Source organism: Periplaneta americana, chromosome 14 (assembly GCF_040183065.1).
Source record: "Periplaneta americana isolate PAMFEO1 chromosome 14, P.americana_PAMFEO1_priV1, whole genome shotgun sequence".
Taxonomy (NCBI): Eukaryota; Metazoa; Arthropoda; class Insecta; order Blattodea; family Blattidae; genus Periplaneta; species Periplaneta americana.
The window spans coordinates 30,249,293-30,274,292 of record NC_091130.1 but is presented as its reverse complement, the minus strand read 5'-3'; the positions used below and the strand labels follow the sequence as shown (position 1 = coordinate 30,274,292).

Genomic DNA, 25,000 nt, shown 5'->3' with positions numbered 1-25,000 from the left:
GCATACTGAATTGAAACCTGCATTGTAATGAACGGCAACCATTTTCAGCAACTTGTTTAAAAATTCAGATTAGCTTTTTTTGAATTGAGGTGGCTAGAAGCAAAGGAATGCTAGTGACATTTGTAATAACATGAGTTAAGTGCATCCAGTGTAAGCAAAAGTATCTAAAATTTTAGTGGCAAAGAGATATTTTAATCGCATCACACATTAAAATTAAAATAAAAAATTTCACCGATTTTACGAAAGCTTAAATATTTAAACCCCATTTTTTCAAAAGTAACTTAAGTGCACTTACAGCCCTTTACTTATGATCCCCTCAATTTAAATGCACTCTCTATATTGTATGATAACATCAATAATTAATATGCTAAATAAAGTAGACATTACATAACGAACATAGCCGCCTGAAAAGTTGAGTTTTTGAAAAAAAAATGTTACTACTCTACTGTATTTTGATAAATTCCGTAAAAGTGATGATCAAACTGAAAATCGTAATATCGTATTTCCCTACAACATAAATGGATACACTACTTTTCTCTACTCCTATACCTAGTAAAATGATTTGTTTACATATTGCACTAGTAACATCAAACTCCTGTAATGGAAGGGGGCAACAGTGTTTCCGAGTATAGCCAGGTTAATGTTAAAAATGTTGGTAAAAATAAAGTGATGTCCCTGTAGAATGTGCATAGAGAGTTATATGTCATTAACACTCATAGTCATTATCCGGTAATGATCAGAAAATCACAGTTAAGCTTTGAGCGCTAAGCATTTCAAACTTTCAATTGCTTCTCCTGCAAAATGTATTCCAAATGACATCCATAATTCTTGCAGTGGACTCATCATGCACTTTACACTTCATATTTTTCCATTTCTTAAAATCCTATTTAATATCATAATTTTTTACACGGTAAATTCAGAAGGAGTAGTTAATATTTTAGGGCGTGTTAGTATGAACTATTCCAAGTAAAAATGTTCATATAAATAAGTGACCAATTTTCAATGGGTGTGGAGATACAGCTGTTCGAATTTTACGCTTAACAAGCCTTATGCGTAGCAGGGAGGAAAGAGAAATGACCTAATGCTTACTTTTTGCTTATTTACATAGTGCCAATACATTTCAACAGTTCCAAACAAAGTAATGGCATAGTCTAGTATATATAGTCACGAAGCTTGAGTTGTGAGGGTGCTAGGAACAATAGACTGTGCCGGTACTATTTCGCATTGTCTGTAATGAGGCGATATTAGCGATCCTAGTGGTTAGCAACTATCTATGGATGCATATTTACTACGTATTGAGCTTCGTGACTGTATATATTAGACTGTGGTAATGGTTTAAAAACTCCACCACTGGCTTCAATGCGCGAATCGGATCTCTACAGGCTAACTACAAACAGCTGTTTCTCTACATCCATTATTCAGACGGTATCAGAATAGCGGCACGTACTATTCCCTTGTAGACAATCATTTGTCGTTCTTGTATTACCATTTGTAAGGCTGATTAAACAGCTGTATCTCCACGCTAATTGAATCACTATCACTATCACCCCCTAAAACATCTACTATTCATCCTGAGTCACCCTGTATAAGTAGAAACAAAATGATTTTATTGGATCTACTTGGAAATTGTTTTCGAAGTAGGCTACGCCTTTATTTATAACTGGACGGCGAACACCTCTTCGCTAATTTCATGTTACGTGCGTGTCTTTATATAACGTTCTTATAGTTAGAGTCTTCGAACTCATTGGATCTGTTACACGCCTCTCGACCGTAATTTTCATGAGATGCTTTGCGATGTTTTTGACACAGGTGAGCGTGATCTCGGTCATGGGAGGCAGTGAAAGTGCACTCACATGACGTCTTCAATACTGGTCCACACAGAGGCGAGACCTACTCCTGGGCAGGAAATCATCATAAGTCAAACAATTAATCAGTACTGGTCCGAACCCAACCCACTCTGTACCAGACTATTATGACACTCCCCGCCACTCGAAAGCCACGTGTTTTCTCTCTCCTCAGTCTCTTCTATATCTGGACATCACTTAGCATCTATGAGCAAATGCTGGGTAACTTTCGGTGCTGCACCCCGGACTCATTTCACCGTCATTATCGCCTTCATCTCATTCAGACGCTAAATAACCTAAGATGTTGATAAAGCGTCGTAAAATAACCTACTAAAAAAACTTAGCACATTAGGGGAGAAAAGGGCACAATTTTTCTATTTACATTTTTTTATTCACATCCATTCTCAATTTTTTTTTTAACTTTAAATGGCACAGAATTATAAGCTGGCTTAGGATTCGAGACACCTGAGCAGCCAACGTACGCACAACTTGACTATAGAGTACCTTGGACATAGTAGACAGCATTTCAAGTCACTTGGCATACGAAAAATTGGCATACGGACATTTGATATACTCAAAATTGTGAGACATATATTTGGAATACGTTCATTTGGCATACTACGTTTTCATTCACAAAAATTTGGTATACAATAAATTTGATATACCTTAATAAACAGATAAAGAATGAATTTAATAAATTTGGTATACCTTAACAGATATAGAATGAATTTAATAAATTTGGTGTACCTTAATAAACAGACATAGAATGAATTTAATAAATTTGGTATACCTTAACAAACAGACATAGAATGAATTTAATAAATTTGGTATACCTTAACAAACAGACATAGAATGAATTTAATAAATTTAGTAAAACGTATCATCAAAATTTGTCTGCATAAACCACTTGATTATCCGACACAATTTATTTATTCTGAATTCCAAGTACTAAAAATTGAGCAAATATATAAACATACATTACTAACTTATTTTCACAAAAATCGAATGAATTTTATAACTGAAAAACATATACATAACACCAGAAGAAATGTCCCAACTCTTTTGGCAGAACCTAAATGCCACGCTACAGCTGGATTAAGACACAGTAGGAATTATGGATCAAGACTATACAATTCAGTATTGAAAAATAATCCACACCTAAGCAATTTACACATTCTTAAGTTTAAAAATAAAGTGAAAATGTTTGTATGATATTTGAAAAATTTTATAATAATTTTTTTAAGTGTTACTAGCATTATATGGTACTAATTTTTATTGTATTTATCTGATGCATGTACCCTATAAGATAAAACATTGTAATAAATATAAATAGATCATTTTCTTAATTAATAACAGTGTATATCTCCAATAAATGATTTTCTTAGCATCGCCACAGATACACTTGATAGTACTTGTCACTATATCTTGTCACTAGAAAGTTTTTGAAATTTATATTTTCCCCGCCATTCATAAAATATTTTGGTATGATACCTCTTGCACAAAAGGGGAGATCTATAACTGAAACTCGATTAATATATTTCAGTATTATTTGTATTTATCCTGGTAATAATGAACAGTTTGACTCGTAGACATTTTGTTTTTTCAGCATTAACTTCCCATGATTGTACGAGAAGATTAGAAGAGAACGGCAGTTACGTAGACTTTCAGCTCCCCACTACTACCATTAATGTACAACACAATGTCAATACGGCGGTTGCTGTCGTCTGCGATACAACGAACTTTTCTGTTGATTTTCGAGTTTGGCATTTTTTCCGGTTATTATACGCTTATTTAAGTTGTGTTAACTCTCGCTAGTGGTTTTATATTTTATTTTATCCGTCTTAGTATTTATTTTATTATTGTAAATATTTTTGTTTTATCACTATTATTATTATTATTATTATTATTATTGTTACTATTATTTATATCATCAGCATTATTATTTGAAACCTGTAAAATTTATGTAGACTACTGGACTGTACACGAGCACGAGCATATGCCCATTTCGGGTATCTATTCATATGTATTCAATTCAAATGTAAATTGTAAATAAATTTGAAATTTGAAATTTGAAAATTTGAAACCTTAACAAACAGACATAGAATGAATTTAATACATTTGGTATACCTTAACAAACAGATATAAAATGAATTTAATAAATTTGGTATACATTAACAAACAGAAATAGAATGAATTTAATAAATTTGGTACACCTTAACAAACAGACATAGAATGAATTTAATAAATTTGGTATACCTTAACAAACAGACATAGAATGAATTTAATAAATTTGGTACACCTTAACAAACAGACATAGAATGAATTTAATAAATTTGGTATACCTTAAGAAACAGATATAAAATGAATTTAATAAATTTGGTATACCTTAACAAACAGAAATAGAATGAATTTAATAAATTTGGTACACCTTAACAAACAGACATAGAATGAATTTAATAAATTTGGTATACCTTAACAAACAGACATAGAATGAATTTAATAAATTTGGTATACCTTAACAAACAGACATAGAATGAATTTAATAAATTTGGTACACCTTAACAAACAGACATAGAATGAATTTAATAAATTTGGTATACCTTAACAAACAGACATAGAATGAATTTAATAAATTTGGTATACCTTAACAAACAGACATAGAATGAATTTAATAAATTTGGTATACCTTAACAAACAAACATAGAATGAATTTAATAAATTTGGTATACCTTAACAAACAGACATAGAATGAATTGAATAAATTTGGTATACCTTAACAAACAGAAATAGAATGAATTTAATAAATTTGGTATACCTTAACAAACAGAAATAGAATGAATTTAATAAATTTGGTATACCTTAACAAACAGACATAGAATGAATTGAATAAATTTGGTATACCTTAACAAACAGAAATAGAATGAATTTAATAAATTTGGTATACCTTAACAAACAGACATAGAATGAATTTAATAAATTTGGTATGCCTTAACAAACAGAAATAGAATGAATTTAATAAATTTGGTATACCTTAACAAACAGACATAGAATGAATTTAATATATTTGGTATACCTTAACAAACAGACATAGAATGAATTTAATAAATTTGGTATACCTTAACAAACAGACATAGAATGAATTTAATAAATTTGGTATACCTTAACAAACAGACATAGAATGAATTTAATAAATTTGGTATACCTTAACAAACAGACATAGAATGAATTTAATAAATTTGGTATACCTTAACAAACAGACATAGAATGAATTTAATACCTATGGCGCTAAATACAGGCAATGTAGTAGTAGCCTGTATTACTCATAGATTAAAGTTATGACCACTAGCACTTAAATAATCTAGAACTCTGTTATTCTGTTTGTATTGTTGGTAATTCAGTGAAATATTCTTTAGCCGCCTATTTACTTTGGTGTAAAGATTTCTTTGTGGATCCTTTATCCTCCTCCCTGCATCCAATTCTGGGAATATCTGGTGAACAACTTCCTGTTCCTTTTTAATTTTCCTTAAGAGTGAATATAAAGATGGGTGATGCTTTCCCACCATAACAGCAAAGCGATTATACATCCTTCCATAAGGTTATTAGTTCTTGGTTCATTGTTAACTGCAGCAAGATACTGGTTCCAGAGTTGTGGAGGGTATCGAGGTTCAATGGCCCTCCTCCTGCCATGTGCTGGTCTTCCTTTGACATAAGTGACACCGAAGTATTCCAGGATGTCAACCGGTAATTCCGGAGCAGCATCATAAAGTTCATCAAAAGCAGCAATGATATCTTCAGTTGTACAAACGCAAGATGCAATTAATAATATGATACTGAAAGTGTTTTCTTATAAAAACTGCAGTAGACTAAATTGAGTATGCGAAATGCCGTACAACAAATTTAGGTAGGCTAAACAGGAGTAGGTGAAAATAAAGTATGCTAAAATTGAGTATGTCAAATGTCCATATGACAATTTTTGTATACCAAGCGTCATGGAATCAGTAGACAGACATACTGTGAATGTAAACAACGACGTCAATGTGCTGCGTTGTGTTCTACGTTAATAGTACAATCTAGTGACGGTGGAAAATAAAATAGGATATATACCTCACAAGTTTTCATGTCTCTCGGCGACGTTGCAACTAGTTCGAAAAAACTGTTCGCTATGAATTGAAAATGCACTGTGATGACCTGAGTTCGTTTCATAGGGAGAGACGGAAAAATACTGTACCTCTGATCTTCAACTGGATTGTACACTGACGTACAGGTAAACAAAACTCAATGCGCCACCTCATTCCATCTGTACTCCGTTGCACTGTTAACTTCACTTAAGTTAAGTTGTCTCGGATCCTAAGCCTAATTATAAGACATCTCAGAATTTTATATTTGCATAAATTACATAATTATATCTGAAACGTAAATGAAGCCAAAACAAACTCTTGTAACTTGGTCAAAACTGCCCCATGAACGGGGTACCTCTGAAGAGGTATGGGATACTTTTGAACAATGTCCAAATCATATATAAAAAAATCATGTAAAGAGCACTACTATGGTTACACTGTTTTTTTCTTTAGCACTACTTAAGTCCACATCAAAGCGTTTCATCGTCATAGTGAAAGTACTTTCCTCTGAAATCTCCGGTTGTGTGAATTTCATGACAATATAACATTTTTCTGTCTTACTGCAGTCTTCAGTATCAGCAACAATGTACTGCATCAGAGAATCGATCGACAGTCATGAAATGGCCTCGAAGTTGAAGTAAATATAAATGAAATCTATAAGATAAAAAAACTAGAGGCATAATTTTACTGTACTAGAATACGAGAAGACAAATGAAGTACGAGGTTTGGGGTATAAGTCACGGCAACTATTTTTTTAAGGTAATGATTGGTATCACCCTAGATCATATATACCCAGATTGCTCGGCCTTGCAGGCTTTGACGGTAACAACTTTTGTCATAGGTTTACTATGCTACCATCTAGTTGTTAAATAAGGAGTCACGTCATAACTCCCATTTGAATTGCATTAGCGACTGTACTTCCATCTCGTGTTCGTTTACGGCGGACGGGTGGCGATCCTGGCGGTTGTTCTATTCAAAGTGCTGACGATTTTAACATAGGGATGAGCAATCTGTTACATATATGATCTAAGGTATCACAAAATGCCATATCGATGGTGCAGAATGGAATCCTCCTATGTCAAATTTTGCTATTTCTGGGTTATGATACCAAACAATTCCTAAAATATTCACGGATCGGATGCAGTAATTTTCTGTGCCATATCATACTTCCAAAATTGTTAATTTTAAAAAGAATTTAATTATAATTAATTTTATTGATATATGTGCACGTTTAGAAAATGTTTTTTCGCTCTCCTGAAAACTAACGATTTTTGACATAGGAGTTTTCCATTCTTCACCATCGATATATCGCACGGAAGCCGTGCAATCAGTGTGTGTCCACAAAACAAGATGACTCTGTGCTTATCTGTAATAGAACAGAGAGTAATGTTGAATCAGTTATCAGTGTAGCGCCGCGCAGGATGGATGTAACCCATGTTGAACAACGCTCATACATAAAAATAGCAGTTCTCCGTGGGAGAAATGACAGAGAATGCCACAGTGAGTTGGTAGAAGCTGTCAGGAATAATACCCTTCCATACCGGACAGTCGTGAGGTGGGTAGCTACTTGAGGACCTTTAGAACCGGTATATGTACTGTAATGATTCTGGCACAGGAACCCTGCAATGTTATGGCAACGACCGTAATAAACATGAGGAGCAAAATGTTGGCGTGTTGTTAAATGTCCGTACATTTCGTCCATTCCTCGTCCTTTTATTTGTATATTTCACATTTTCTACCCATGCTCGAATTCTCACAAAAAATAGTTGCCATGACTTATGCTCCAACCTTCGCATATTTTCAAGTCTGCCATTAGATTAAGATATATCTGCTTTGGACTATGTATGATTATGTAGTTAGTAGCTTCCGCATTATCTTTTAGACTGCAATTTTGCTAGCCTTCTCTTGATTGTTAGGATAACGACTCATAATTCGCAAAGACTGAAATGAAAATCTTTCGTTTCCAATGGAGAAAATTGCTATAACCTACATTCTGAGTTACATTTGCATTTTTTCTTTTTCCTTCTATCGTCATCTGAACTTCCAATATTTTTGTTATAATATGCGAGCTTACATAATTTATAAGCTTGCTTTGCATCCTCTAACAAGAAAAGAATAACATGAATACATTAAGTGAAACTAAAACACAAGCAATAATTTGCTGTCTTTAATTATTTAAATCTGAATTCACTTCAGACAGGTAACCAATCAGCTGTACATTAATTCAATTATGTGGCTCACGTTGAAAGTAGACTATGTAATAAGGACAAAATCTTCGCTCTGCCTAATGAAGTGAAGATGCATCTATAATACGGAGGTTTGCAATCGATAATAACTACCTAATAACATAACCTAATTTCGTTACCAATTTATTGTCTGTGAAATATATACAACACAACGTGGAGTGTTATTTAGCACATGTCTGATGTACATGATTAGAAAGTACAGACAAGTGACTGTGTCCAGGATATATTTTATAAGCGTTACTAATGAAGACTGATAATTTAGATAGCATTAGTCAGACATTTATGGACCTAACAAACGAGATACTTGTTATTCTCGTGTACTGGTTTGTTGATTGCGTTGTATTTATTTAGTAATTCGCTATGTATTATGGTTACTGATAAAGAGATAAGCAACGTCGAGCTAATTTTGGGATGTAAATGAAACGAAAACAGCAGAAATATCTGATTTACGACTTTGACGTTGTTTTAAAGCAAAACAACTTATACAGGGGATGGCCAAAGAGTCGATCGTGAGATTTTATTATTATTATTACTATTATTATTATTATTATTATTATTATTATTATTATTATTATAATCATTATCAACATAATCTTCATAAATATGTGTAAGTTACAACCTATTGAAATTATTAGATAATTATTAGTGGGTAATAGAGGCACGATTACAAAAAAAAAATATTAATTTCTGCAAGGAGTTCAATTTTGAATCCTTTTGACCAAGGTTGTTTCTTTGACAGCTCTAAAATATTCAATCTATCTTCTGAGAAATCACATATAGAAAAGTAAATTAATAACACACCCCTATTTTAGGGGAAATTTGTTTAAATAAAATATAATAATATTAATAATAATAATAATAATAATAATAATAATAATAATAATAATAATAATAATAATAACATATCCTGAGGAAATTAAATGCAGAATAAATATTGATTTGCACAACAATAATAATTATATTTCTCACGAAAATTTTACGCATTTACTAATACTTGTATATTTGGCATACTTTGTCCTTCAGGGCAACCCCTATTTTAAGGGAAATTTGTTTAAATAAAATAATAATAATAATAATAATAATAATAATAATAACAACATATCCTGAGGAAATTAAACGCAGAATAAATATGGGAAATGTCTGTTATTATTCGGTTGAGAAGCTTTTGTCATCTAGTCTGCTGTCAAAAAATCTGAAAGTTAGAATTTATAAAACAGTTATATTGTCGGTTGTTCTGTATGGTTGTGAAACTTGGACTCTCACTTTGAGAGAGGAACAGAGATTAAGGGTGTTTGAGAATAAGGTTCTTAGGAAATATTTGGGGCATTGGTGACATTGTGATACATTTTTGAACTCGTTTTAATGTGCGTAATCAATGTAACATGCTTAAAGTATATAGTGCTATTTGAAAAATTGATGACGTCACGTGTATCTCGTACCATAATGTAGTTTGGGGATCGGCAGAGAGGGCTGCATCATATAGGAATGGGATGGGTGTGTGAGAATGGAGAGAATAACAGGAGGAATGTATGGCGTGATGTGAAGATGCGTTTAATTGATATTGAGAGGCAACAGATTGAGCTCCAATGTTCGTAAAAGTCCTCACTACATTTACAATCAGATCTCATGCTTAACTAGGGGAGGTGTGACTATACAAATTCTTGTAACAAAGACAGCAGAGCAGGATTAGCGTGGCTAAGATTAGGGGCGTGGAAGGGTAATAAAATTGTCAACGAAGAAGGGGAGCGTCATTGTCCACTTTGCAGAGAAAAGGACTCATATAAACATATTTTATTACAGTGTGTCGAATTGGGACATGTACGGAGAAAATATATACCACCCTCGATGCTAAGTCAGAATAGGAGTTCGCTTGCATGTCTTGACCTCATGGGGAATAGAGAATGGGAACAAAAGACTGGATTGTGCAAATCAAGATTTCAGGTATAACTCCCTGTAAAGTTGATTTGAATAATTTCGAGGGAAAAATTGTTCCGGAGCCAAAGGTCCCGGGTTCGATAATACACGTTACTGTTCGTTAACAGAAAACCACAATTTAAGTCACACAGAGTTAGTGTGCACTCGAAGTTGGTTGCTTGACGGTTGTCAGCCCACTTTGAGGTCTGTGGATATAGAGGGAAAAATTGGATCGGTGTCGGTTAGAGTTCCCGGGTAGCTCAGTGGTAGAGCGTTGGTACGTTAAACCAAAGGTCCCGGGTTCAATACCTGGCTCCGGAACAATTTTTCCCTCGAAATTATTCAAAAGACTGGATTGTTCCTCCTCAAGGCGAGAAAGATTAGAACTTCAGCTGCTGAAGTTTGTGACGCGAACTGAGGAAGGGATAATAGTATCTACCCAACTGTACACTTTTATGTCTTTTAGGTTAGGATATATTATATAATGTGTTTTATTGTGCCATTTTCATTTTAATATGTGTGTTCTTTTAGAGAGTAGTGGACATAATCATAGGTGGGGAGACCTACAAAGGAGGACTTGTTTTGGGTACAAAGCACGTACGGTAAGAAGACCCGTGCATTGGATTTTAGAGAAAATTATGATAATATAAAATCTATCTATCTATCTACATGCACCAAATCTCTACACTCATGTTAGCCCCTCGTTCTCACATAACTCTCAAAAGCAAAAATTCCTATACCTATCCAAACAAAAAAGTTGGGTGCACAAGATAAATGAGACACCCTGTATGATACACTCTGTATTACGATGCCACGATATGTTTGTCTTCACTACCGAAATGTGCAGGAACATCTGCTTATGCTCGTTTTGCTTGTCTAATTACGTTGCAGGACGAGCGAGCTCGTGGCTTTGATGGCGATCTCAACCACTCTGTTCCTCTTCATCCACACGCGAGATTTGCACACCAAGCTGAAGGCGATGGAGGTGAAGCTGCAGCCAGAGGACATGCTCTCTTCCAACCAGCTGTCAGGTGAGTTGCGGGACTCTAGAGGGATTCCTCTTCCGCTCCATAATTACGAATAACAAGCTAGCTGAGTTGATGAATCTCATAAAATGTGCCTCAAAGTAGAACGAAGAAGCGAACATGGTCACTCGTGTCACGCAATTACTGCAGCTCTCTTACTGCATCTGTATTTCTCAAGAATTGTCATGTACAGTACCTAGAGAACATACTATATTTCAACTGATTCCAAGAAATAGAAGAACAGTCATGTATTCGGCTTCAAGGGAAGAGGACGGTATTTTTTTTTTTTTACTTTTTTCTGTTTGGTGTAAAATATTAATTTTTTGTATGTAGAGAGCTCATGGCTATAGCAACTCAACCAGAGATATATATTTTGAAAAAAATATATATATATATTTGGTGGCCAGATTTGAAAAAAATATATATACCCAATGCAGGATTTTACTAAAACCGATATATCTAAGCCATTTTTGAAGATATATTCAACAGCTTTTTACAATTGTACTTGCAAAAGTATGCTCTACAAACTGTCTGTAACAGAATTTTGATATTAGTCCCTACATTTGTAAAATAAACAATTAAAATTTAATAACACATTTTTTATTTTCTTTTTTGCAAACAGACAGACATATTTTTAAAATTAAATCAATTAGGAAAATCCAGTTACAGAGAAAATTTTCTTAATAGTTTAGAGAATGTGTGTTCTATTATTATTATTATTATTATTATTATTATTATTATTATTATTATTATTATTATTATTATTATTATTATTATTTAATGAGAAGGGAAAGGAGGAGTCATCTCTCTGAAATATGACTGCTGCCAAACGAGGGAAGCTAAGATAACAGAATTCTTCAATCTTTCTTTCATCTCTACTCATTATTTTCTGTTTATTCGAGGTCCTTATCTTGAATAGCGCTGCTCTGACGGATGACTGTAATTTCAGAAGCCATGAGACTGTCCTCGTGCACGCATTTATATTAAGCAGATTCTTTTCTTTACTCGCATAACCACTGTTATCAACTGCGGTGGTTACATGAAGCCTACTGTTATTGTGATTGCGTTGTTATGATGCTGGTCCAACCGTGACCAAACCGACAGCCTCTCATCAAAAGGAGCAAAGTTTAATCCCCAGTAGTTTCTACGAGATTAATGATATCTTCAACGAATTATTATATTGTATTTTAAAGTTCGACAAAGCAAATTAAAATTTGACCGCTCGCCCACGAAACCATTCATCCGACCCATCCATCCATCCATCCATCCATCCATCCATTCATCCATCCATCCACTTTCTGTTTTTGTGTTCAGATTTGAGTATCATAAAACAGAATAATTTTTAATATTGTAATATGATTGGCGAAAGAAGTTTTACCCTAGGTCAATTTCTAATGAAGGTAGGTCTGTCCAAAATTTTATTAAAAAAATGTATATCTTGGGCCCCCAAATTCGATTTTCAACTTTGAATTACAGTACAGCATCGATTATCCGAGTACCGATCAACCGAAACATCGGTTAACCGAAAGCGTTCCAGTCGGCAAATTCAAATTTGCGCGAGTACCATGTAGAAGTTCCGCTAGCGCTGCTTGCGAGATTTGGCTGCAAAAAAACGAGTCTCAGCTCTGAAGCAAAAAAAATGGCCTTCTTTTCCTAAACTGTAGGCTACTTTAAGGCCAATTTGAACTTATTAAACTAGGCTAGTCAGTTCTCTGTGTTATTTGTGAGACGTGTGATACCAAATATAGGGGAGACTAGGCTAATTCTGCAATATTAAGTAAATCTATCATATTTTTATCAAAATGTTTATTGAAAAATATTATCAAGATATGCAAATCAACTTTACAAGAAGTTATACCTGAAAGCTTGATTTGCATAATACACGTCACTGTTCGTTAACAGAAAACCACAATCTAAGTCACACAGAGTTAGTGTGCACTCAGTGATGGTTGCTTGACGGTTTTTTTTTATTTTAGTAGGTTATTTTACGACGCTTTATCAACATCTAGGTTATTTAGCGTCTGAATGAGATGGTGATAATGCCGGTGAAATGAGTCCGGGGTCCAACACCGAAAGTTACCCAGCATTTGCTCATATTGGGTTGAGGAAAAACCCCGGAAAAACCTCAACCAGGTAACTTGCCCCGACCGGGAATCAAACCCGGGCCACCTGGTTTCGCGGCCAGACGCGCTGACCGTTACTCCGCATTAACGGTTGTCAGCCCACTTTGAGGTCTTTGGATATAAATGGAAAATTTTGATCGGAGTCTGGTAGAGTTCCCGGGTAGCTCAGTTGGTAGAGCGTTGATACGTTTAACCAAAGGTCCCGGGTTCGATGCCCGGCCCCGGAACATTTTTTTCCATCGAAATTATTATCAAGGTATGTTAGACATGGGCGAAACCTTTCATTACTAAATGAGATAAAGAGACCTATTAAAATGCAAATATACTTAATTGTACATACATTACAGTTGAAAAAGAACTCGGGTAATTCCGCAACAGTGCGGATAAATCCGCAATAGGACTTGGCTAATTCCACTGTAGTAAATAATTATGAAATACATTATGAAAGGAACATAAAAGGAACAATTTATATGTAATAATGCTCACTTTCTTCTCAGGTGTGTAGCAAAACACGAAAAACAGCCAACTTCCGATGTTTCACTGTATTGCCAACAGAGGTGTCGACCAATATCCTTGATTTTTCTCTGCAGTACTGCAGAGGACATGCCTCCTGTTGACAGCCTCTCAAAACTTACGTTCACGCTATTGTAAAGCCGCTGTAAAATCATATATGCACTATTGCGGAATTACCCGTACTGCGGAATTATCCGAGTTTCCCCCTATATGTACTGTTTTGTGTTTAATAACAGTCTTTCTTTGTTTCATACTCCTCCTATCACACCGGTACAATTTGTTTTCGTAAATTTTTTTAGTTAGTTATTTAACGACGCTGTATCAACTACTAAGTTATTTAGCGTCGATGATATTGGTGATAGCAAGATATTAGGCGAGATGAGGCCGAGGATTCACCATAGATTACCTTGCACTCACATTACGGTTGCGAAAAACCTCGGAAAAAACCCAACCAGATACTCAGCCCAAGACGGGATAGAACCCGCGCTCGAACGCAAGTTCAGACCGGCGCCTTAATCGACTGAGCCACCGCCGGTGGCTGTTTTCGTAAATGATCGGTTACCCGAAAAATCAGTTATCCGAACACCCCTCGTTGCCAATTGTTTTGGATAAATAATCGAGGCCGTACTGCAGTGATGCCAAAGAAAGCGCATTTTTCTGACATTGTCGTGCGCGGGCATCAAGCGCTAGGTATGGAAGAAGGAATAAGCACCCTGTTGGATTAAAAAACCAGTGGTGCACAAAGTTCAAACGAAACGTGAAATTTTATGTCGTTATTTTTATATGGCTTCTTTCTGTTTGATATTATCTATATTGTCTGTAAAACAGCAGTAGTAAGACCAATTTCTTAATATTGCTGTTGTTTTAAACGTTAATAACAGAATACTGAGTTAAGAAGGAATATTCACATTAATTCCATCGCAGTACAACTATAATGTACTAAATGGATGAAACACATCATTCATAAAGAAAGTGATATCCCAAAAGAAAAAGATTGAGTATGACATGATAAGTTGGAATTGATATTGATGGTATCTTTAGCCTTATAAAAGTAAACAATGAACTAACCACAACAATATTATAGTACAAAGCAAAGTTACCTAACTGTATGTTTTAACTGTAACTAATATTACATAACAAAACTCTTATCGCATTACGCTTTTAAGGTGATATTGGTGTGCAAATTCCTATCATCAGAATATTAAATTATTTTCTCGAAACCTGCTGAAGCTATAGACTGATATTTTTACAACACATGGGCACATATCTTTTGCTTACGATGTAAGAGTAGTTGCTTTGTTAATTCATTTTCTTACAAACATTTTCCATGCGAATATTTTCAAAATTTATTAATACACTATCTTCAGTAATACGTATTTACGGTATATTAGATTTACGAAAATATTGTTTCCGTACCTGTAAAGCTGCTAAATAAATAGGCCTATATCTGAAAATTTCACTTTTCTATAAAAAAAAAGTTGAGAAAATATTCCTTTTGAATAAAAAAACAAACTTATGAAAAATGTGCATTAAAATTAAAACTTATATTCTTATAATGCAATTATACTTCTCAGACAAATCTAAAAATTAACATGGATACTGTTTTAATAAGTTCTCTTCCCTTTATCCATTGAATCAGTGCTGGCCATCCCTGTATGTAGCTCGACTAAGCGGCATACCTCTTTCGTCTGTCTTTCATTTCCGCTGTAAAGCGCGCGCTTGCGCCTATGGGCATCAATCGACATGACTGCTCTACTGTATATAAATTGCTTAGTTTAACTCCAATGAATAGTGTTACCAAAGTTTGAAAGACATCAAGGAAAAAAAGTGGATTTGTATCCTAAGAATATTTAGTGATTATAAGTATTTCAATTATTACACAGGTCTACCTAATTTTATGGGAATATGAAAAACACGAAGGAAGTATCACTGCCGTCGTTGATAGATTTGGACAACAGTAATAATAAATAATAATTACTGTAATTTGTTTTCGTGCGAGATCGTGCGTATTTGCTTGATTTCCGCACAAAACCAATCCGCGGAAAGTCTAAAATTCCACTTTCAGTATTCCCAACCTAACACACATAACAATTTCCCTATTCTTACCGCTTAAGTGTCATATTGATTTTACTGCTTTAGGCTTTTAACATATTATTTTTAGAGACGTTCAATATAGTAATAATTATAAATTGGACACTTACCACTGCAATTTCACCTAAATTGCACTGTTAATTATTGTTTTTCAATATTTGCAAAAATTAAGTAAACTCTACAACTCCACTAAAGTTCCTGCATTCGTGACGCAAGTAACATTAAGGAAGCCGTGAAAAAATCAACAAGATTCCATAGACTGGGGGAAAAAAAAGACAGACTTATATCACGGCTTGCTGGAGTATAGTAAACACAGAAAACATTTTAAAGCAACAATGTTGAAGCTAGGTATTTTTGTTTTGCAAATTTGCCGTCATGGAACAGAAACCAAGATGGAGATTTCATTGCAACTAATTAGAAATTCCTCTTTCAGGTATGTAATAAACGATCTTCGCACAAAATAATGAACGATACACGAGCGGTATGTTTTCTTTCAATTCTCGGAAATTAAAAAAGCACAACTACGTTTCGCTTTTTCAAACTTTTCCTCGAACATGAAAACGTCAACATACCACTTTTGTAACGCATATTACTATTGTGCCTCTCCCACGACACAAAGTCTACGGGCAATTAGCTTCACCTGTGATAAGAAATGCGTGCGCAAAATTTCTTTACTCAAAGGTATTACATAACAAATTCTCCTATAGTTTGTATTTATATTCATCTCCATTCGTAAATGTGGAATTGACTGCCGGTTGCAGACACGTAGCAAAAGTTCTCATCGACTTCCGAGTATCGCATCGGGAAGCTGTGAAGACGTGGGAAGGAAGGCACACAGACGGCGGCCGGAAAGGCACGGAACGTGACGGTAATTCCAACCTGGACAAGAGACGGACTCGAGTCTCTTCGCCGCGCCTCGGGGTGGCACACATTGCAGTGGACGCAAGTGGGTCGAGGGCTCGCTGCAGACACTCCCAGCCGCCGCGGGCCCTCGTGTTGCATCTCGGTGCAATGAGCCAGAATATAACTTCCTGTTCGGAAAAGATAACCAGTTCTTCTATTCTCTTGCAAGAGGTGTACGAAAACATTACCTTGCTCCAATGAATAGGCCTATGCTTGAATTCAATTTAAACAAAAAAATACGTCAATTTAGATATTAGGGGGAAGTCTGAAACCAGACTTAATTGCATTTTAGATTTCACCCCCCCACTCTCAGCCTCCCCCTTTAGAAATTTCAAATGACACCCCTATATTTTTATACTTAAATATGAAAGAACATTCAATTGTTTATACAGCTCATTCATTTATTTCACAGCTTTTGTTTTACATGTTGCCTCGCAATCTCGATTGTTATTATTGTTGATTAGAGCTGAAGCTACAAACACCATTTAACATTTCTTGTAATAGTTATGTTCGTGTATTAAATTATTGTAAAATGGTGTCCTTCAATGGAAATCGGTCCAACAATATCATCCCCAAAATTCCAGTCCACACATTGACCTTCTGAGGAAACTGGGTATTATATTCAGGAAACACATGAGGATTTTCAATTTTATTTATTTATTTATTTATTTATTTATTTATTTATTTATTTATTATTTTGATAATAATTGTAACATAAATTATAAAATACACAGAGAAACTTTAGCTCGCCCCTGAAAGAGTAGAACTCGTGCTCAGGGGCGGATTCCTGAATTGAAATTAAAATTATACAATACAATTATAATTAATAATTATACAATACAATTTGCAATTATAGTATATAAATTTAAATTTACAATTTTTCAATTTTTATAAAATCCTATCAATGTCCCAGTACCTACAATTGCGTTTGTTGACAAATCCATTTAACATTAGGAGTGGTCAGGATCCGTCTGTGCTTATCGGTTTAACAATTATTGGTTGTTATAATATTTGTCACATTAGTTTATTCAATTTTTAACGTTTTCGGCTTGAATAAGCCATCTTCAGAAAAATTTATATGCCTAAATACATGAATGAGATTGGTACATGTGTATGTAATACAAAATAGGTGAATCAGTTGAAATTGTAAGTCTCTATGGTGATAATATTGAACATAAATTGATTAAAATATTAAAACCAGGGCTATATGAGCCATTGTCGAAGGTTATTATTTTAATTTACTCTAGTTTTTAAATAATTTTGCATCATTATATTGACATTTGGCACTATATTAACTGCAATATTATATTCTAGCATCTATTACCGTTATGTATTTTCTTTCTTTCGTTTGTGTTGTTTGTTTTGTTTTTTTCTCTTATTATGTATTTTGTGTATATATCTATGTAAGCCACCTGTAATTGGAAGCCTGCTTCTGTTGGTGGTGGATTTAAACAAATAAATGTATATATAATTATATAAATAAATATATAAATAAATAAATACATAAATAAATGATATGATATATGATATGAGATATGTTATATGATATGATATGAGATATGTTATATGATATGATATTAGATATGTTATATGATATGATATGAGATGTTATATGATATGATATGAGATATGTTATATGATATGATATGAGATATGTTATATGATATGATATGAGATATGTTATATGATATGATATGTTATATGATATGATATGAGATATGTTATATGATATGATATGAGATATGTTATGTGATATGATATGAGATATGTTATATGATATGATATGAGATATGTTATATGATATGATATGAGATATGTTATATGATATGATATGAGATATGTTATATGATATGATATGAGAAATGTTATATGATATGATATGAGAAATGTTATATGATATGATATGAGAAATGTTATATGATATGATATGAGAAATGTTATATGATATGATATGAGAAATGTTATATGATATGATATGAGAAATGTTATATGATATGATATGATATGAGATATGATATGATATGATATGAGAAATGTTATATGATATGATATGATATGAGATATGATATGATATGATATGATATGATATGATATGATATGATATGATATGATATGATATGATATGATATGATATGATATGATATATGATATGATATGATATGATATATGATATGATATGATATATGATACGATACGATACGATACGATACGATACGATACGATACGATATGATATGCAGGGGCGGACGCAGGATTTTTTTTCGGGGAGGGATTTGAGGAGATGGTAAAAATGGAGTAATGAGAAATAAGTTTATATACTCACAATTTGTTTCCGAGTCACAAACATTTACAAGTTGGCCTGAGTAGCGTAGTCAGTATAGCCTTCTGTGCTCGAAGTTGCGGGTTCTACCCCAACCCAGCTCGATGGCATTTAGCCTAAGTGTCTTTATACGCGACAGGCCTCATATCAGTCGATTTACTGGCATGTAAAAGAAGTCCTGAGAGAAAATATTCCGGCACACCGGCGACGCTGATATAACCTCGGCAATTGCAAGCGTTGTTAAATAAACCATAATTTTTTAATTTTAACATTTACAATGACTGCAGTACAAAAACAATGACAGAATGACATTTACAGAAGAAGGCGACGAGGCTTCTTAGACATTTCATCCAGTACTTCATGAGCTTTTACTTCTACATTTTTATGTATATACATCAAGACCAGTCCATTTAATCTGTCTGCTCCCATCGTGCTCCTCAAGTATGTCTTCAAATACCGCAATGTTGAGAACGACCGTTCTGGTGTTGCTGTAGTTACAGGCAACGTGCAGAAAAGTTTCAGTGCCTTGTGAGTGCAGGGAAAAATAATTTCATTGCACCTGTTCAAAGATGATATAAAATCAGTAGGTATTAGGTGAAGATTTTTCTGATCAAGGAAATTTCTTCTCAATATCTTCAATTCATTGCATAAAGACTCTGGTGATGCATCAACATCATTAGGCACTGATTTACTATAGCCTCAACAGCAGTTTCTAAATCTTCATCTGATGCTCGCACTATGTTTTTAGGCAGAAAAGTTTGTATGGACTTCAGGATTCCCTTATGATTTAAAAACCTGTCCTTGAGCTGACTAATGAAATAGTCTAATAAGAGAAGGAAAATTAAAAGCCTAAAATACTCTTCATGACTCTCTGTCTTGAAGTAAGAACGCTGTGTTTGTCTTCCTGCAGTTCTTGGAATTTAACACTTTAGCAAAGAGAATTTGCGTGGAAAACTCTCTAATTCCTATGTACATTCACGAATTAAAATTAATATTATTTTTGTTTCTTGTTTCGTATTTTTCTTAAAATTTCGGGAGGGGATATATCCCCTTAATCCCCCCCTTGCATCCGCCTCTGATAATATGAAATGATATATGATATGATATATGATAGTATAAACCGCATTATATTAAATCGCAAGATTTCGTATCGTAACGTGTGAAATATAGGCTATCATTTCGAAATGTGTCATGATGGTATATATATTATTCCACATTTTCATTATATAAACACCTTGAAGTAACGGTTTTCTTAGTAGGTTATTTTACGACGCTTTATCAACATCTTCGGTTATTTAGCGTCTGAATGATATGAAGGTGATAATGCCGGTGAAATGAGTCCGGGGTCCAGCACCGAAAGTTACCCAGCATTTGCTCATATTGGGTTGAGGGAAAACCCCGGAAAAAACCTCAATCTGGTAACTTGCCCCGACCGGGAATCGAACCCGGGCCACCTGGTTTCGCGGCCAGACGCGCTGACCTTTACTCCTCAGGTGTGGACAGTAACGGTTTTTGTTTAGTGTTATTTGTAATGGAAACTATCCTTAAATTAGACTCTTTTATTATTATTATTATTATTATTATTATTATTATTGTTATTATTATTAATATTATTATTATTATTACTACTGTTATTATTATTATTTGAAAATTTAAGTTAGTTGAATAATTGGCAGAAAAAAAGCAAAGAAACAGCATTCTGTAAGATTTCTCTTGTCAATTTGAATAAACGGAAAAGATACTGCTTTCCCATTCACTGAGCCTTACTAACAAGTGTCAGGCATTATGACATAATAGAAAATGTCCTGAAATCTCCTTAAAAATAAGTATTATGAGAATTATACTGTATAATATGATTAACATGGTTTTCATTCCAATAGAACAGAACCGGGACTAAGGGCCGAATTCATAGTCAACACTTATTATAAGGAAACACTTAAGCAGTTGCTTATAATAATTTCCAATTCATAAATCCCACTGAAGTGAACACTTATTCAAATAAGGTAGCTTGTCAGCTTACTCAAGTGTTTCCTTATATGCATTGTAATCAGCTGATTCGGTATACAATAGATGATTATGATTTAATTTAATTTATTGAGTTCTGTAATTAAAATGAAAATGAGTTTCGGCAAAAGATATATCAGAGATATGGAGAACCCTTTAGAGATATATAATGATCAACAATTTAAGAGGAGATACCGTTTCGACAAGAACACTGTTGTGAATATTCTGGTGTCTCTCATTTAAATTCACAATGCAACCATGAGGCTTACCGATTTCGCCACTACTGAAAGTACTGGTTGCTTTGAGATTTTATGATACAGCAAGATTTCAGGTAGATTTAAGTGGCATTTTTTTTTTCGAAAAGTATTCACGTCCCAACAAAGTGTTATTTGCATTTTTGTTTGTATTCTACCCAAGAAATAAGCTGTTAAAATTTGCGTAATTATATCACTTCCACTTTGTTTAGCATAAAAATAACTGAAAAATAAATGAAAATGATTTACTTACAGGAATATTTCCGGAGTTCGCATTAAACTCAACTGCAATTTTGCTCCATGTCAATTTCTTCTTTTGGAAAGAACAATTATCAATTTTTCTTTACTTTCGACGATATCTCCATATTTCATAACTAGTTATCTTAGCTCACTTCTTTCTTTTCTGTAAAATGCTTTCTGGATATCTTGTATAATTTTTAGCTTTATAATATTTACTTCTGTATTTGTGTATGACAATAATGACGATTTAACAATTTGAAGGGGCTGGAAAACAATTGAATGCAGGAAAGCGCTCACGTCTAGCCATGTTGCCATATTTCTTTCGATGTCAAGGGAATGCTCAGGGCAAATGAATGAGTAGCGTCTCTGCAATACGATCTGAAATAAGTGCTAAGGAAATGCTCATTACTTAAGTGTTTCCTCATTTTATAAGTGAGGACTATGAATTCGACCCTAAATACCTTTATACTGCTTTCTTATAATGGCTACTGTACGTATACAGATTTAGTCGTATAGCAGACGTATGCTACGCATGGGAACTGTTGGAATGAATTATTGCTTTGTCATCACCACCACTTCAACGCGAGCTTGTTTGTTCTCCTTTCCACACTGGAACTAGACAACTCACGATGCAGTTGCAAGTTTGTATTTGGAATATTCCGATTTCAATGCTGGTGAGAGGGTAGGAATATAGGTAATGGTGTAGAAAGAGAGTCTGAACTTGTCCCTCTTTCTAATTTGTCTGAGACTCTCTAAACACGGTGTGATTAACATCGTTAGAAATCTAATCAGTGAACTTCTTGAATATGAGCATTTGAAGCTTTTCACTTGCTCTACTGCAGTGATGTCAAAGCAAGCGCATTTTTTCTGACCTTGACGTCGTGCGCGGGCAGCAAGCGCTATGTATGAAGAGAGGAAGGGTTGTGAATAAGCAACCTGTTGGATTAAGAAAACAGTGGTGCACAAACTTCAAACGGAACGTGAAATTTTATGTCGTTATTTTTATATGGCTTCTTTCTGTTTAATATTATCTATATTGTCTCTAAAACAAAAGTACAAACACTGATTTCTTAATATTGCACTTGTGTTTTATATGTTAATAACATAATAGAGAGTTGAGAAGGAATATTCACTTAAATTCCATAGTAGTATAATATTATACTGTATTAAGTAACTAAAACACAGTATTCATAAAGAAAGTGATATTCCAAAGAAGGAGATAAACTAATCAAAACAATATTACAGTACAAAGCAAAGTTACCTAGGTACTGTATCTGTTTTAAGTGTAACTAATATTACATAACAAAACTCTTATCGCATTATGCTTTTAAGGTGATATTTGTGAGCAACTTCCTATCATCAGAATATTAAATTATTTTCTCGAAATCTGCTGAAGCTATAGAGCTGACATTTTTACAACACATGGGCACGTATCTTTTGCTTATGATGTAACAGTAGTTGCTTTGGTAATTCATTTTCTTACAAACATTTTCCATGCGAATATTTTCAAAATTTTCAATACACTATCTTCAGTAATACGTATATACGGTATATTAGATTTACGAAAACATTCTGTAAGGCTACTAAATAAATAGGCCTATAACTGAAAATTTCACTTTTCTATACGAAAAGTTGAGAAAATATTTCTTTTGAATAAAAAAATCAAACTTGTGAAAAATGAGCATTAAAATTAAAACTTATATTCTTATAATGCAATTATACTTCTCAGAAAAATTAACATGGATACAGTTTTGATAAGTTCTCTTCCCTTTATCTATTGAATCAGTGCTGGCCATCCCTGAATATAGCTCGACCAAGCGGCATATACCACCTCTTTCGTCTGTCTCTTTCCTTTCGGCTGTAAAGCGCTCAGGCTCTCCTAGGCTCTAAAGCGCGCGCTTGCTCCTGTGGGCATCAATTGACATGCCTGCTCTATTGCCTCATTTAGAATTCGTAAGTTTACCTTCTTTATTTTTCTTCCTATGACCATGGTCTTCGTCTTGTTGGCATTTATCTTCTTTCCATACTATTCACAGTTGTCATTTAGCTCCAATAGCATATCCCTTGGGTATCATCTCCTCTTCTGCTAACAACGCCATATCATCAGCGAATCTTATACGCTTTATTCTTCTTCCTCCTACTATCATTCCTCCCGTGTTCTGAAAACAGTTCTTCACTAAATCCTCCAAGTAGATGTTGACCAGAGTAGGTGGTAAAGAGCATCCTTGACGTACTCCTCTTCCTATTTCACTTCCCTCTGACATTTCTTCTCCTATCCTGACTTTGACTCGTTTCAACATCATTATTTTATCATCGTCAACAATAACAAGGACTTGTTCCGGTCACCTTTGTGATAACTGTTAACCTAGCCTATTTATTCAAATCGTTGGCTTGGCCGGAGAAGAGTTGTATGCACGTACTTGTGTGAAATAATCCACGCTTCATAATACCCTAGATCATATATGTAACAGATAGATCATCGCTATATTAAAATCGTTTGCACTTTGAAGAGAACAACCGCCAGGATCGCCACCCGTCAGCCGCAAATGAACGTGAGATGGCAGCACAGTCGCTAATGCAATTCAAATGGGATTTATGACGTGACTCCTTATGTAACAACTAGATGGCAGCGTAATAAACCTGACAAAATTGGTTAACTTCAAAACCTATAAGGCCGACCTATCTGGGGTGTATATCGTCGCTTATCTGACGAAGTGACGTAAGCGCCAAAACCAAAAATTTGGAGATACTTCGCCAGCACACTTCGTTGGACCATATCTATATTCTGACGAACTGGCGCACATCCATCTCTAATGGTTACTTGGCAGTGAACATCGTGTTATCGTCGTAAACGCCATTGCTCTTTCATTCTTTTTCAGACGAACTGGCGTATCAGACTCGCATGTCGCTTACGTCTCTTCGTTAGGTATTACCATTTTTAAAATTGATCGTTACGTCTATGTGTGCAGTGTATTGCTAGGCTCCCTATAATCCATGGATTGCCACGTGATGAACATTTATTTATAAATTCGAGCAAACTAACTATTTCAACATTATTAAGCTGTCTAGAGTATGAAATTGGCACAAAAAGAAACAGATTGAATGGACTACAGTCAGAGAAGTCAGAGTGACCAAAGACGACCCTAACTGCGTTTTTGTAAAAACCAGTCATTTGGACGAACATTATGAGCAGCTATCTCTGAAATCACGGAATATTTCTGAAATTTTGAAGCTTCCTCTGCCTCTTCTTAATGTCACCTCTCCAAAGATTTCGGTTGAGAAGTACAACGATTTGCAGCAGCTATGCAAAGGGTCAACACCAATAATAAGAGATGTTGTTTATAAAACGTTCTACAAGGAACTCCCACATTAATTCTAGGGTACAATAATTATTATTAACCCATGA

General features: G+C 34.3%; 2 protein-coding genes across 3 annotated transcripts in view; one reads left to right on the top strand and one right to left on the bottom strand.

Annotated features, from left to right (window-relative positions):
• The window catches only part of LOC138713236 (probable tubulin polyglutamylase TTLL9), a 616,516-nt gene that overhangs the window by 260,350 nt on the left and 331,166 nt on the right, over positions 1-25,000 (bottom strand). The window lies entirely within an intron of this gene.
• Positions 1-25,000, top strand: part of pip (heparan sulfate 2-O-sulfotransferase pipe) — a 239,157-nt gene that overhangs the window by 96,008 nt on the left and 118,149 nt on the right. The window contains exon 2 of the mRNA XM_069845164.1: positions 11,014-11,153. Coding sequence (XP_069701265.1) covers positions 11,014-11,153 — 140 coding nt within the window. The remainder of the gene's footprint in view (positions 1-11,013; positions 11,154-25,000) is intronic.